The 15,148-nt window shown below is 44.5% G+C and overlaps 1 protein-coding gene across 1 annotated transcript; it reads right to left on the reverse strand.

The window, feature by feature from the left end:
* Positions 1 to 5,182: 5,182 nt before the first annotated feature.
* Positions 5,183 to 14,556, reverse strand: CAV2 (caveolin 2). The gene is made up of 3 exons (XM_049814212.1): positions 14,348 to 14,556; positions 13,997 to 14,184; positions 5,183 to 6,296 (listed from the first exon to the last, which is right to left on the reverse strand). Exons 1-3 carry the CDS (start codon positions 14,495 to 14,497, stop codon positions 6,146 to 6,148), a joined length of 489 nt encoding a protein of 162 aa, XP_049670169.1. The 5' UTR covers positions 14,498 to 14,556; the 3' UTR covers positions 5,183 to 6,145.
* Positions 14,557 to 15,148: the final 592 nt, after the last annotated feature.

Raw genomic sequence — 15,148 nt, forward strand, 5'->3', positions numbered from 1 at the left:
AAGAGGAAAGGTTTTGGTATGGGTAGGAAACATTTCTTCCCAGAAGCTAGTGAAAAGAAAAAAAAAAAAAAAAAAAGATTGGACAAAATTCCTCAAAAAACTGTCAGAAAATGAGTCATGAAACTGAACTGAATGTCCATGACTACTTACTGAGTGTCTTTGTCTAGTGTTAAACACTCCCTCTCCCTCCACTCCTCATCCCCCCTTCCCCCCTTTTTTTTTAAGCTTGTGTAATTATTCCAGTTATGGTATTAGCAATACTCCTGATATATTCCAATGTCAGCAAGATCAGAATCAGCTCTGGGAAACTGTATTCTTTATGTAGAGTTTCAACAGCAGCGAGGCTGTCAGATAACAGAGGCTGTCAGCAAGGAGTGTGCCTTATGCAGAGCACTTCAGAACCTGAGGCTTAGGAGAGGGAGAGCGTTGCTTTTTTAGTCTCTTCTGTTCAACTGCTTAAGTGCATGCTTTTATGTGCGTTTTTGGATGTTTTGCTGGATGAAAGCCTGAGCTGCCAGAGCTGTTGGTAGTGAGCTTTTATCAGCCGTGCTACTGTCCTCACCCTGCTGCGTGATAACAAGCATTGGGATGGGTTTTACATGCAGGACGATGTTTTGCTGATTCCACGATTTACAGACTTGTAGTCCCGGAGGATACATGGTGGTCATCCTGTCCCCACTCTCTGGAGAATTTCTGTATTTTAAATTATAAGTCACTGGATCAGAACTTTTCCACTGAGACGGATGCCCCTCGCCGCTGGTGTATAGGACCACACTTTCATGTATGTGTTCGTTAGTTGGTCTGTTTGTTCCTCGCATCAAAGGAGTAGTTATACCAGGAGAGGTGGTGAGATCCCCTCACATTCCTGCCTTCTCACAACCTCTAGCTAGGAGTGATTTCCTTTTACACGGAAGCGCTGCTGCCATAACACATTTCACAATAGCCTGAGGGCTAGAAGAAGTAATCCAAAATTTGAGACACCCAAAGTCAGTTTTTGCCTGTCTGAGGTGTGCTAATGCGTTTGGACTCACTCCTGGGAAAGCGTATTTTGGGAAGTGCCCTGTTCTGCTGCTGTGCAGTAAGTGTATTTCGAGGGGTCCAAGGCAATCTCTTCCCTTCTTTTGGGATTCTGACTGGGTTTAGATGTAAGACGCCAAGTTGCTCAAACAAGGGCAGTTCTGGGCACGACCAAAGTAAAACTGTCGGTACTGAGGAGAGGTTACATGACAGGGAGGTGCCTTCTGAGTTTAGACATGTTCCTGGTTGGGTGGCAACTCGGCAGAGATTACAATTTTGGATTTAAATGCCTGACTCTCATCTCAATCCTGCGGTAGGTGCGTACATCTTTTATTAGAGGTAGTCCCTGTAGGTCTCAATCAAGATAACTTGTAACCGTCTTGGCGGGAGAGGCAAATAGATTGAAAGTTTTAATTCTGCCAGACCTTGCGCAAATCAAGTCACCCTTTTCTCCACCCTTTTCAATATCAAATCCCTTGACAATACAGAGCTGGACCACGAACGCTGATCAATGTCGACACTGTTCTGCACCATTCTGCCAGTTCTAGCCTATTACTAACTGTTCAGGTGTCTTATAGAAATATCAGACTGTGAGAACTAGTCTCATTAATGGGACTTAAACACCCACTCCTTGAGGCTTACGTACGATGGGACTTTTTGTCACCGAGCTTCACTGTCTTAAGCGTTTCACGGCCAATCCTAGCTTAGAGTTATAGCATTGTGATAGCTGTGAGAGCGTAAAGTAAAAAGCAAGGTGAGGTAGGTCCATGGGGTGAAAAAGCAGCTCTTATTAAACTGAGGCAGTTGGAAAAATAGAATAGCTTTCCCCAAAGTTTGAAATAAATGTGTGAATCTCTACGTTTTATTCCATTTAGGTGTCTAAAGTAGGATCTGATTCAGTGCCCTGTGAAGGGGTCCTTCTTTCTTCTGCTTGCAGTTGGAGGGGGAAGCCAGACGACAGACAAAACTGAACACCGAGCATAGGTGACACTCACCCCTGGCTTCAAGTTGTGAGAGAAGCGTGTAGGGAAGAACCTGCCCCACTACTTTACGTGAAGCTGTAGTTGCTTCCATAGGCCTGCCTAATTTCTGCAGCAAATCTAACTTTTTATGTAGCAGAGGAAAGGAGCCAAGCCAAGCCAAACATTTTAGATTAATCAGTGCAGAGAGTCTTCTCTGGAGGATGATTCAGAGCAGGAACCTCTCTTAGCTCCTTTGAATTGCCTCTACAGAAGACATTTTTATTTTGTTGCAATAAACTTAGGAAGATTAGTGTCACCAGGCTAAAATTAGCCTTTATTAATTCTCCCCTCAGTTGTAAAACCCTGCACAAAGAAAGCACCTCAGTTTTTAATGCATGACTGCTGGTTCAGTATACTCACTGGAGGTCTTCAGCTCTAATTTTCATGAGCACAGTGTACTAAAAGACAACACCGGTAGTGTGTCTGGTGTTTGACCTTGTTCCATTTGCATTTTCTTTTTTTTCAGAAAAACCCGCATGTATTTTTCATGTATTTTTTTAAAATAGAGTTAATACAGCTTAACAGCAATAGTTTTATCTCTGCAGGTGGGGGAACAATCACACCCTGTGAAAGTAATGGACTTACCATTCTTTGGCTTCCACTACATAGGAGTGTGTGGTCTGAGGTCCCAGAGCTGCAGGGATGTTCTGAACTTTTCAGTCAGTGTATGCCTAAGTGAGCTTTTTGGATAGGTGGGAAAAGGCTTTTCATTTACTAATACATCAAAGTTTCTGTTAAGAATTTATTCCAATTTATACAATGAACAAGTAGGGTAGGGAAAGATAAGGCAGAAATATAGAAGTTCTAGAATCAGATTAGAAGGACCTTACGAAATAGCTCTCATAAGGAGGCAGGTTAAATGTCTTTGTGAATTAGAAGAAAAAAAGTCCATAAACACAAATCCAGGGTTAGTTCTGTATGTTAGTTGTGGTCTTGATGAAAAACAAGATGCTGAAATATTTTGCATGACAGAAATGAATCTCCAGCTCATGATTATACATCTAAGGTCTGCAGTAACAAAAGGCAGGTTGGAATAGGAACCTCTCACACTTTTTATTTATTTATCCTCATAATTCTACCATGATGATGGAAAGTCTACTCTTGTTAAGACCAGTAACATCTTCCCCATTCCACAGAGGGGAAGAAGATACATTGAAGTAGATGACCTGAATCAGGTGTAAATTTTCCTACGTTTGTTGCAGACAATGAGACTAAGTTTCTGGACTCCTCTTCTTGCCTAAATTCTCATTTGTCGGTTGCTGTTAAGGGATCAAGTGGGATGGTTTGTCCACATTTCAAATGAAATGGAGAACTTAAGGAATCTACCCCTACACTGAAGATCACAGTTCAGCGCCAGTGCCCATTCAGTGCCTGTTGTCCGAGAGTGCTGTAAGCTACTGACAGTATCAGCTGTGGCAGAGCTTCGGGATGTCTGTCAGAACTGTCAGATCCACAAAATCCAGAGTTGCCCGGGGGCAGATTTACACCTAAGTATTGGGGAGTCTGTATATATTCATGCTTCCTTCCACTCCTTTCATGGATGAAGTAAGCATATTTGCCAAGCATCTAATATTTTACCCTAAGTCTAAGAATGCATTTTCTTATAGTAAAAGTACATCTGTTCCAGAGAAAGATACTACTATAAAATATGTAAGAAACCAACAGCTTTAATTACTTAATTACAAGCTTGCTTGAGTCTTGTAACAGCTGGAGAAATGGCGAAAAGAACTAATTAACGAAAAGCTTAAATCAAAGTAAGAACAAACCAAACCATTCTACTTGATTGTCTGTGGTAGCTAGAGCTGGATGACTTCAGTAAACTATTTAAGAATGCATATATCCAGGCATGCATGGCCTAAATGATACTTACTCTCTAGGGAATGGCCTCACTCTCAAAGTTTGGATCCAGACCCGAGTTCCCTCAAAGTTTAGGCTTTTATAGAGCTCCTTTTAGACACAAGGACTAGTACTGATTGATTTATTTTCTTTTTTTTTTTTTTTTTTTTTTAATGAATTCATCAAGGGGATATTTTTCTGTGGAAAATATCTTTGTAAAAATCCTTGGACGTTGTAAAAGAAAATAACTCTCAAAAGAATTCAAGCCTAGCCTGACCAATTTTTATTTTCAAAAGAGATATTTCCATTTTTAACATAAGAAAGGTATCTTGAAGAGCACATATGAACAGCGAGCTAACTTCTTGCAGAAGAAAAAAACTCCAGAGAAGCTTCCATGGGCACTAATCATTAAGATCCAGTTTTGAAAAGCCTTATGAATCCCTCCCTAAATGGCACTAATTGTAAAAATATTTTTAACATACAAAGATGTTCTCAATGTACAAAGAATATACAGTGTCAGCTAGCTAGCTTCTGCAGGCCAATAAGCAAGAAAAGGAAAATTCAGCAGCTCATCTGTAAATAAAGCATGCACCTGCAAAAAGAATTAAGCGTTTGTTTGAATGTAGCCAAAATTCTACACTGAGACCTGCTTCAGAGAAAGCAATCATTCTGTATGGGCTTAATTACACACAGAGATACATCATTTTCTACTATAAAGAAGTTAAATGCAATTGATGTTAGTGGAACCGTACTGATGCTCATCCATTTCTTTTCCCTCTCCCATATTTTGGAAGAACTGCATAGTACTCTATGCTGTTCAGCATTGTAAGAGCTTTTTAAAAAGCTGAAAAACCTGAAAAAATGAAGTTGAAAATAGGAAAAAGCTGATGTTTTATTATTTTATTATATATCTCTTGTTTGATAAGAAATCTGTGATATCATTTTAGAAAATAATATTCCAAATCATACAAACATTTCACAATTGAAACTTATCATCTGCATTTAAGAAAACAGCAGCATAAGCCTGTCAGAAGGCTAATGTAATTTTAATGTACCTCTGCATATGTTCTGTTATTCCGGTTTACAAACCCATATTAGGTGCAGAAGGAAGAAGCATTTTTTTATGGGTTAGGCTTTAAAGTAGCAAATAAGCAGCATGGAGAGTCAAGTCACTAGGTGAGGAGAATTAGACAAGGATACCAATTACACTCACTTGCCTTCTATAAGAGCTTGCTATGTAGTTAAAGTGCCAGCATAGTGTCTATCGTTTTAAATATCACAATGTTCACACAGATAATACACAGAAATAGGCAGGGTTGCATTTACTACACCCCATTTTTAATAAAAAACCATTCCTCATAAACAGATATTTCCAATTCTTTTGCATAGTCTTGTATGAAAACACTTACGATCTTTGCTTTTACACGCAACCACGTGTAATGAATATACTAGAATTGCACAGCAACACTTAAAAATCTACATCATTTAGAAATGGAAATTTTAGTTATCTGAAGTCATTTTTTGCAGTGTCTCACTCTTGCTGCTTAATAAGTTGGTTAAAATTCAAATACTATAGAAATAATGCTTCAAAGAAAACCAATCAAGTGCCATTTACAAAGGTACAAAATATACAGCAAAGTTAACCTCTCATTAAATAAAATATACATATTAGCTGATGTTCCAAATCATTAGGTAACACCTTATTTTAAGGGATAAACTTCTAGGGAGCTTTCCCCCCCAGTGTAGGAGAATTACACAACCGTGCCTTTCTCTGTATGCTTATGCAATGAGTCACATTCATTTTAACTGCTGATAATAAAGGACTGAGTTGACATTCTGCATATTGAGGGCCAAAAATGATCACTGGTGGACTTGCAGTAAAGTCAATGGGAAACCCTAGCAGTTTCATCGAGGTTATCACAGCCTATTTAAATATTTATAGTAATAACGCCAATCATTATCACCATGGTGGCTATTAAACCTCAACGCAAATTCTCCCGTAATCTAGCAATTGACGTACCATTAAAATAAAGTGTTGCCAACATACTCCGCATTCACTCTGTTGTTAAAATAGTGAGCTATGAAAACTGCCTACTTGTTCTTAAACCGATCTCCCTGAAAATAAATGAGTTTTAGAAAAAATAGCATGTTCCCACTTAAACCAGCCATTGTAATTTAACAGTTTGGAATGAATGGTAAGTGCTTGTATGTTAGGTTAGCAAAGAGGTATAACACCAGCTACAATTACAGCAATGTCGCATCCCTGACGTTTACTCTTGGTCCAGGCGTATGTTAACCATGGCAAAGCATCGGCCTAGGCTCTGAAAGAATGGTACGACGAAAACATCTGTCAGGCTCTTCCATATAGTTTGCACTGAAGGCAAGACCATGAGACAGGTTTTCACGAAAGGCACCACGATCCTGTAAAAGAGAAAATGGAAGAACTGAAGATTGCTGCTACTATAGCACAGGGAAATCAGGATAACCAAATACAAGTGTGAGATCTTATGGAAGAGGAAGTGACTGCACAACTCTAATTCTCTAAACAAGTTGATTTTATACTCTCATGCTCATTCTCCATCAATTTTGTTTGCTCACAGCCTCACACCTTGGGCTGGTTTTGGCTGGGGTAGAGTTAATTTTCTTCATTGTAGCTGGTATGGGGCTGTCTTGGATTTGTGCTGGAAACCGTGTCGATAACCCCGGGAGGTTTCCGTCACGGCTGAGCAGCGCTCACCCAGAGCCAAGGGCTGTTCTGCTTCTCCCCCCACCCCACCAGCGAGGAGCCTGGGGGGGCACAAGGGGTTGGGGGGACACACAGCCGGGACAGCCGACCCCGACCGACCCGAGGGAGATCCCAGACCGTAGGACGTCACGCTCCCCATCTCGAGCTGGGGGAAGGAGAAGGACGGGGGGACGTTGGGAGCGATGGCGTTTGTCTTCCCCAGTCCCCGTTGGGCGTGATGGAGCCCTGCTGTCCTGGGGGTGGCTGAACTCCTGCCTGCCCAGGGGAAGTGGGGAATGAATCCCTTGGTTTGCTTTGCTTTACCTATTCAAGTGCCTTTATCTCAACTCCTGAGTTTTCTCACTTTTACCCTTCCGATTCTCTCCCCCATCCCAGCGGAGGGGAGTGAGCGAGCGGCTGCGTGGGGCTGAGCTGCCGGCTGGGGTTAAACCACGACACAGCGGCACAAGCAGAAGCACCATGATGCATGTGGTCCTCTGGCCAGGATCACCTGCGTGCAACACGGCAGAGGAGACGCCAGCTCTCTTTTCACCATGTCTCTGCTTCCTAACTGGGAATGCTGAGCTAATTTTGGGACATGCCTTTTACAGGGGTGAACTTTTGCTGTCCTCTCCCTGCTGCTGGACACGCTGCTGTACGTGATACGCTGCAACCCTGCTGCCACCGCGCTGCGGCTGAAGAACGGGGTCGTCCCCTAAGGACTCATGTGCGCTGTGGTCGTATCTGAATGTGGGTCTTCGAGGCTTGACAGAAACGCCACGTTCCCCGGTTTGATCGACGGGGAACAGCGCTCTTTACGATCTGTTCTTGCTCTGCCGTCTCTTTGGGTGTTTCTTTTATCCCCCTCTCTCTCACATGCACAAATGCACCGCACGCATGCACATCGCCCTTGGTGTCTCATTCCTAACAACCTAACTTTGCTGTTACAAGTTGCTGCAATAAAACAGAAACAGTAAAGCAATATTCAGTTACATTGGATTACTATAGCGCAGAGACACACCGAACTTCAGAAAAATGGCGACTTGCTGATCCTGTAAAATTTTTTGGGTTTGCGTGAGAAACTAAGGTAGAATGAGGTCAAAACTCCTGGTCAGGGGAAAGATCTTTTTATCCACTCAGGGTGCATACTTGAAAGTACTGCGCTTTCATCTCCTGAGCACTAGTAACCATCTGGGGATGCTCTCCATATGTCCCAGTTCCAAAGCAATGTCATTAGCGGTGGCTTAAGCCAAGCACACTAAGAACGGAGGCGAACCAGAAGTGCACATATGGGCAGCGCACCAGGGCCAGTGGAGACATGATAACTGACCACACTCTTTTAAGTTATTCCTCTGTTTTAATCATGTACTGGCCCAAACCCCATGTCATTTCACTAAGCTGGATGTTCTTATTTGGGTGCAGACAAATTAAATGTATAAATAATTTATGTAATACTGAAGCTGTACTACAGCAAGGTTTTGAGAATCTCTGTGCCATATATAACACATTTATTTCCTAAATTAGGTAGAAAATGCTATAGATTCTCTTGATAAAGATGATAAACTCTGTTCTAGTTTGCTATTGCATTCAAAATTTAAGATCCCAGTCTTGCATCCACATAATTCCTTTGCAGATCTCTCATTGACTTTGGTTGGAATGACAGGAAATATTTAATTTACTATTTCATCATAAGTCTGAAAAATATGTAAGTATCATGTATTTCCAATGACTACTGCTCAGAATAGCAAAGTAGAAAAAAAAACCATTGTACATTTAAAAAAAGCTGAAGCTTAGGAAGGTAAGGAGTTAAAATGAGTTCTTTTCAGTGTTTGTCTAACCAGATTCTCAGCTCTTATCATACAATGCACACCATATACTAGTATGTCTATGCTGCACTCTAAGCTAACCCAGATGGATTTAAACAAGAATAGTTTTTCTCAAACCTTCTCTTCTTTTGTCTCTGCTGAAACAGCTAGTAATATACACACCATATAGAACTGTGAGTGTTACTGGAATAATGCGTATCTAGTTTTAAACTGAACTCAGTAAACCATGTGTTTTATAACCACCTATAGTATCACTGCATATAGAATAGATAATTTCTAGAGAATAAAATTAGGGCTTCACATGTTAGAATACAGTTGCTAAACATCAGTAATGCAACGGGGGGGAAAAATGGTATTTCTCCAAGCAACACAGGGAAAACACCAGAAATGGCTACTCAGCTTGTGTTGACTTCACCCCTTTTCCATTTCAGTTGGTTTATAAAGGCTATGTCACTGCTCCTTTGCTGCCATCTAAAATTAATTTGGCCTGCATTTTTTTTAAATCTAACTGAATTGCAGAGAAGCAGGAAAGCCGACATTTCTATTGGACCCTTTGTCGACAGGATCACACAAAATACAAACTAAACAAATACCGCACTATGCAGAAGTTTCACAAAAAGATGTAGTGAATCACCAGGATGTCATTAGGGAAGGCTGGAAAAGCAGTGATCATACTACTTGCAACTGTTGTAGAAGGCATTCACACAGTACCAGAACTCAACCTCTTTTGATAATGTTAAACACAATAAACATCAAAATGTTTTGGTAATATTTTATAATCTTTTAACACTTGGTATCCAATTCTATGGTAAATGCACGCTGAAAACAATGTAGGCTAACTCCGTAGGAGGATATGTGAAACATGCTAGCAACCAAAGCTAATTAATGTAAATAACTTTCAATTTTAAAATAAAAGTCAGTCTACTTAGACAACAATTACTCAAACACCTTTCCTCAGAGAAGAAAATCCTTTTCACCCAAGAGAGCCAGTAAAAGGTATTTTCAAACTTTTAAAGTATGTGAGAGTGTCTACATACGTATCTACACGTATACAAGCATGCATCCTGTTCTGTGTTATCCTACCGTGCGGCATTTCTAAATCATCAGAGGGTGCAACGTGCCTTCCGTGGAGTGACCAGGAACAGTTAATAAATAAATAACCAAGTGCCACTAGAACCTGTGTATTTGTTTTTGTGACCTGTCAAATAAACATTAACATATACATCCTTTACTCCCGGTGCTGTGGGCTTACCCCAGTCTGCACTTCGTTCACAGAGATGGTGACTGCTTGCTTGAGTAAGGTCTAACAGTGGAAGTAAAGTTGGCATATCTCAAGGATATCAACATTTACTGCAATATTGGTACTACTAGTGCTACTAGTGCTACCACATGGTATGGGAAGAAATCCGTTGAATTTGGCATCTAAGCTGAAGCATAGCCAAGGTATTTCAACTACCTATATGACCTCTCACTGAAATTTGTTATGTATATATATATCATAAAATACCCATCTTTTCACTAAGTAGAAGGAATCACCTCTTTTGGGAACGGTTGAACTGAAAAGAGCAAATTACCCCATTTTTTTCCCATCTTATCCTATCCTTCTTTCTGTTCAAGTTAGGACATCTACAAAATTATACCCATCAACATTTGTCACTTTTGCTCACATTACTTTTCTTCTGCTAATCCCTGAGGAACATTGTGAAGAACCAAACACGTGTTGGAAATGGCAGAGCACAATTTAATTTGTACCGGTAAGGGTATTTTCAGTTCAAAGCAGCTCAACTTTTCACAGAGTTGGGCAATGTGGTTGGAGTAGTCATTCACTACTAATTCAGATTCCTTCCTCAAAGTGAAGAATGACATCTTATCCTGTAAAATTTTTCCAAAGGGAACCTCAGACATGTCTTAATGCTATTTTTCAAATGCTACACCATTCGGTGGTTAAATTACCTAATTCCAACTATGCTCATGTACTACATCATGATTTTGAATGAAAAAGTCTTGCATGGCTCTAGAATACAAGCAAGCATTGTGAACAGACAGCTAAATATTACCTAGCAGTTGCAGAGCTTCTTGTTGAGTCCCATTAACGCTTGGGATATTTAGGAGTGAGGCAAGAGATAACCACTAAAGCCTTCCAGGACCCATACATAGTATATGAAGTGGATTAAAACCAAAACTTACATATCCCAGGACCTGGGTAGACTGGAAAAGAAAAAACTAAAACAGAAGCAAGACAACATCCACCTACTTCCTCTTCCAAAGGCAAGGGATATATACTGGACATGAACGCAGAGGGATCAAGGCAACACCAGATCATAAGGTGGGTCTTCATGGCATAGCTGTACTGTAATTCCTTTGGATTTCATACAGCCAGTAGGGAGATGGTTTTGGGGTTGAGTATGACAGCAGTAAGTTATGTAAATGGAGTTGTGGAGAAAGAGGTAAGAGGCGATGAGTGACCATCTCTACTTCCCTGCGTATAAGTCCCTGGCTACATCTTAGCACTGGGAATGGAAGCTCAAGCCGAGAGGAGTTCTGAGTACCTACTGCTCCACCTGATGACAGGAGCATAAAGCTGGCTGAGTCCTTGTGCTTCAGCGCCCATCTCAGATCCAAGACTCAAGTTATGGGTCCTCAAATGAACCACTGATTCTTAGCATAAATATGCAACATACCAGAACACAATTCAGGCAAGACCACAACAAATCGTATGTGAGATTCAAGTGTTAATTTCCAAGAGGTGGCAAATGTGGCTTGGAACAAGAATCAGTCCCCGATCTGTAATATATATCATGATTTTGCATGTGCTGCCTGGAAAACCAGCAGCGTTCTGCTTACGTTCAAAAATGAGTAACCTTAACAGCCTCAATCTAAGGACATGTTTAAAAGCTTGCTAATATTCACAGAAAGATGTTAAAACTCAGTCTGACAGATTCTGCCATGTATAGTCTGTGGTGAGAATGACAGCCATCCGTAAAGCAGAAGAAATGTGGAGAAAGAGCTTTCCTTGAACTGGCTTGTATGTAGGTTACCAACTCGCTAGCTGGCGCAGTGTCAGCCCATCAGTATCTTTTAGCAGGTAGTATAAAACTGGATTCTGGCTCAAGCAGCCAGTTTGAGAGCAGGAACAGAATATCCTCCATCTTCATAGTTAAAAATGAAAATTAAAGTCTGTTATTACATATTTTTTACTCAGCTTTCTTTTTGCTTTCCATGAAGTCTCACATATTTGCTTCCTTCTTTAGCAACCTTTTTGCTGGTGGAAGACAATATTTACTATCAGGTATGAGGGGGGGCAACTCATGAGGTGTCCTTGATGCATGAGAAATGCTGAGCCAGACTTTTGTGGATATTTAGCATGCTGACAAAACTGCAACAACACGTGTGACAATCAGCAGAGCTCTGTGCCTGAGCGCTTTGAAAAGTTGTTGAAACACCTTCGAATTTAGCCTCAGGAAAGGCTCCCCTACGACAGATCAACATCATCATCTCACTGGCTTGGATGATGAAAGTGAGGCACAGAGATTCTGATAAGCCCTCCTGCAGGCAGCCATGTGGGAGGGTGTGCCCAGGGTTTTCCCATGACGTTTCAACAGCTGAAGGCAGAGTTATAATGGAATTCCCTTCCTCTCACCTACAAAACAAGGTGTTACTATTTTTTCAGACCCAATGGGGCTACATGGGAGCCAGTACCATGCGTTTATGGTCCCTATACCTGCAGTGCTCCTGCACTACCCTCTCGAACGCAGAAACTTTGAACTCCTTACTCCCATGAGATCTGGAAAATGGAGAGCTGCAGAGCAACTAACTTAGTCTCAGTGTGTTCCACCTTTCCATTGGAACAAATCCAGCTTGTGGTTATGGGAAGATGAGACAGTGCTCGCTTTGGATGTAGCACTGGATGGGGTCCAAGGGGGTGCAGACAGCGCTACTGATTCTTTCACACCCATCCCAGGTGCAAAGAAGATCAAAAAGAAAGATCAAGTCTGTAGTGACAATGAACGTAGGGAAAGAAATGTAGCTGTTGGGGTAGCAAGTGTGTTCACAGAAAGTCAAGGGAAACTTTTCAAGTGAAATGCCACATTAAGACAGTCCTATTTCAGATGTACTGAGAACCCACAGTTCCTGAGAGAGTCACTAGGGACTACTTGCATAAATAGAAACTGACCTCTGAGTCCTGGTTCAGTCAAAGTCATGTCTATGTACCAAGGCTGTGAAATCCAGATACAAGATCATTCTGAAGCACGAAACCTTATTAGTACAGTCTTAATAAATTCGGCATTGATGAATTATTCCATAGCTATTCCACTACTGGATATCTATATGCTCTCCGTACCCTTTTGCAGTCACACGGTACACTACAGCACAGCAACAGCTGACAGACCTACAAGACTGGGCACACTATACACTGTTCATAATAATTTGGGGACCAGAGAAGTAGCAGGTGGGCAGCTCTAAACTACATTGCAACACCTTTGGATATTACGCAAACTCTATGCTTCAAAATTCAGGTTAATCAGTTTTCGAAGTGGCTCATGACAATGTCATCAACCCCAACTTCCTTTCCACTTTCAAAAACTGAAATCTGCACCCACAAGATTGCAGCCGCAGGTTCAGATAACCAATGTATTCCTGTCGCTTTGAGTTTGTTTCCCAGTTTCTGGATTGTATTTTGTTTTCCTTAACAACTTCATGATTCCAGTGTTACCCAAGTCAAATGAGACTTTGCCCAAAACCCATGGATACGGAAAATCCTGGTTTGCAGGATGACGTTGACAATCTGCATCCTCCCCTTCCTCTGGAGTCTGCTGGATTCTCAGTGCTTTCCTCAACCTCATTCTTGTCCCTGCCTTTCTTCCTTCTCTACAGTCATCTGCCTTTCTGGTCTCAAGGTACTCTTCCCTGATATTTTGCCAGTATATTCTGTTTAAAGTACACCAGGTTTGCTGTGACTTGGAGGGCTACTGTATTTGCCTTTGAACCTGGGCCATGACCAGAGGCAGCTTTCCTAAGCTCAGCAGGGGTTCTTTGCTTAGGTGGAAGTGCTTTGGGGCACTGCACCTAGAGATGCTGATGTACCAGATGCAAGGCAGTGACAGTAGATTTTGTGGCAGTAGCAAAGAAAGAGAGAGCTGGGCCCTCAAAAGCTTTCTTCAGTCTGCGAGGGAAAAAATGAAAGAGGGAACCGTACTGAGAAGGTGCCGGGTGTAAGTAATACTTCTGCCCAGTCTTTCATTTCAAATACACGTTTTAACAACTTAACAACCGGTTTAAAAAACCCCAAGGTATCATTACTATTACTCCTGAAGCCAACCGAGGCTGGAACGCGTTGCGCATACCCATGGTAAAACAGGCTCTCTGCCCCACGGAGCTTACACAGACGCGGCAAAAGCAAGGCAGGGAACCGAACCAGAGAGAAAACATCGTTTTCCTTTCTCTCCCTTCGCAAATAAAGCAGATAATGCCAGTCGGTCTGACGGCGGCCGACGGCTAGGCAGCGGTGCTACAGGAGGAGAGTCCTGCCGAGCTGCCTGCAGAGCCCACGGGCAGCCGAGCGCCCTTACCAGATGTGCAGGCAGCTGAGCACCGCGAAGACGATGCCCACGGCCAGGGCCAGCGGTACGGCAAGGACCAGCGTCAGCAGCTTGTAGAGCAGGTACTTGCTGAGCTCGAAGAGAGCGTGGCTGCACACCCACACTTTGTCGAAGGAGTGGGTTAGCTCGGGCTCCGCGATCACGTCCTCGAACCCCAGCTGCAACGAGAGGGACGCTCTGCCGTTGGCCGGAGCCGGCACCCGGGGACCCCGCCGGGGACCCCCGCCCGCCGCCCCGCCGGGGGTTGGCGGGGGGGTGGGGGGGCCCGGCCCGCCCGCCGACCCCCGGCCCCGGCCCCGGCCCCCGGCCGCCCCGCGGCACCTGCAGGTGGGCGTTCAGCCCGTGGGGGTCGCGGTCCAGCTCGTCCTCCGCGCACTTCTCCGCCTCCGGCAGCGCGGGGCCGCCGCTCGGAGGGAAGTTGTCGTCGTCCATGAAGATGCGGGTGTCCGCCTTCTCCGTCTCCAGCCCCATGGCGCTGCCGCCCGCTCCGCGCCTCCCGGCCCGGCCCGGCCCGGCCCCGGCCCCGGCCCCGGCCCTGCCCCTCCCGGCCGCGCCGGCCTGGGGCGGAGCGGGGCTGCCCGCGACACGCCCCGCGGGCCGCGGCCGGGACCGGGAGCAGGCGCGGCCGGGAGACGCGGGATCGGGTCTCGGGCCTCGGGCTCCGGCCTCGGGCTCGGGTATCGGGTCTCGGGTCTCGGGCCTCGGGCTCGGGTCTCGGGTCTCGGGCCTCGGGCTCCGGCCGCGGGCTCGGGTCTCAGGCCTCGGGCTCCGGCCTCGGGCTCGGGTCTCGGGTCTTGGGTCTCGGGCCTCGGGCTCGGGTCTCGGGTCTCGGGCCTCGGGCTCCGGCCGCGGGCTCGGGTCTCGGGCCTCGGGCTCCGGCCTCGGGCTCGGGTCTCGGGCCTCGGGCCTCGGGCTCCGGCCGCGGGCTCGGGTCTCGGGCCTCAGGCTCCGGCCTCGGGCTTGGGTGTCGGGTCTCGGGCCTCGGGCTCCGGCCTCAGGCTCGGGTCTCGGGTCTCGGGCCTCGGGCCTCGGGCCTCGGGGTGGGTGCCGCGGGGCAGCGAGAGGGGTCGGCACTTCCAGCCGCGCTCCCCCTCAGCTGTGCGGAGCCGCCGGGGGAGTTTG

This window comes from Accipiter gentilis, chromosome 11 (genome assembly GCF_929443795.1).
Source record: "Accipiter gentilis chromosome 11, bAccGen1.1, whole genome shotgun sequence".
NCBI lineage: Eukaryota > Metazoa > Chordata > Aves > Accipitriformes > Accipitridae > Astur > Astur gentilis.

Excerpts from the sequence above, each read along its gene's own strand:
- CAV2 (XM_049814212.1), bottom strand. The coding sequence starts at position 14,497 with ATGGGGCTGGAGACGGAGAAGGCGGACACCCGCATCTTCATGGACGAC. Across the intron at positions 14,185-14,347 it reads GGCTGAACGCCCACCTGCAG|CTGGGGTTCGAGGACGTGAT; the intron begins GTGCCGCGGGGC and ends CTCTCGTTGCAG. Across the intron at positions 6,297-13,996 it reads CTCAGCTGCCTGCACATCTG|GATCGTGGTGCCTTTCGTGA; the intron begins GTAAGGGCGCTC and ends TCTCTTTTACAG.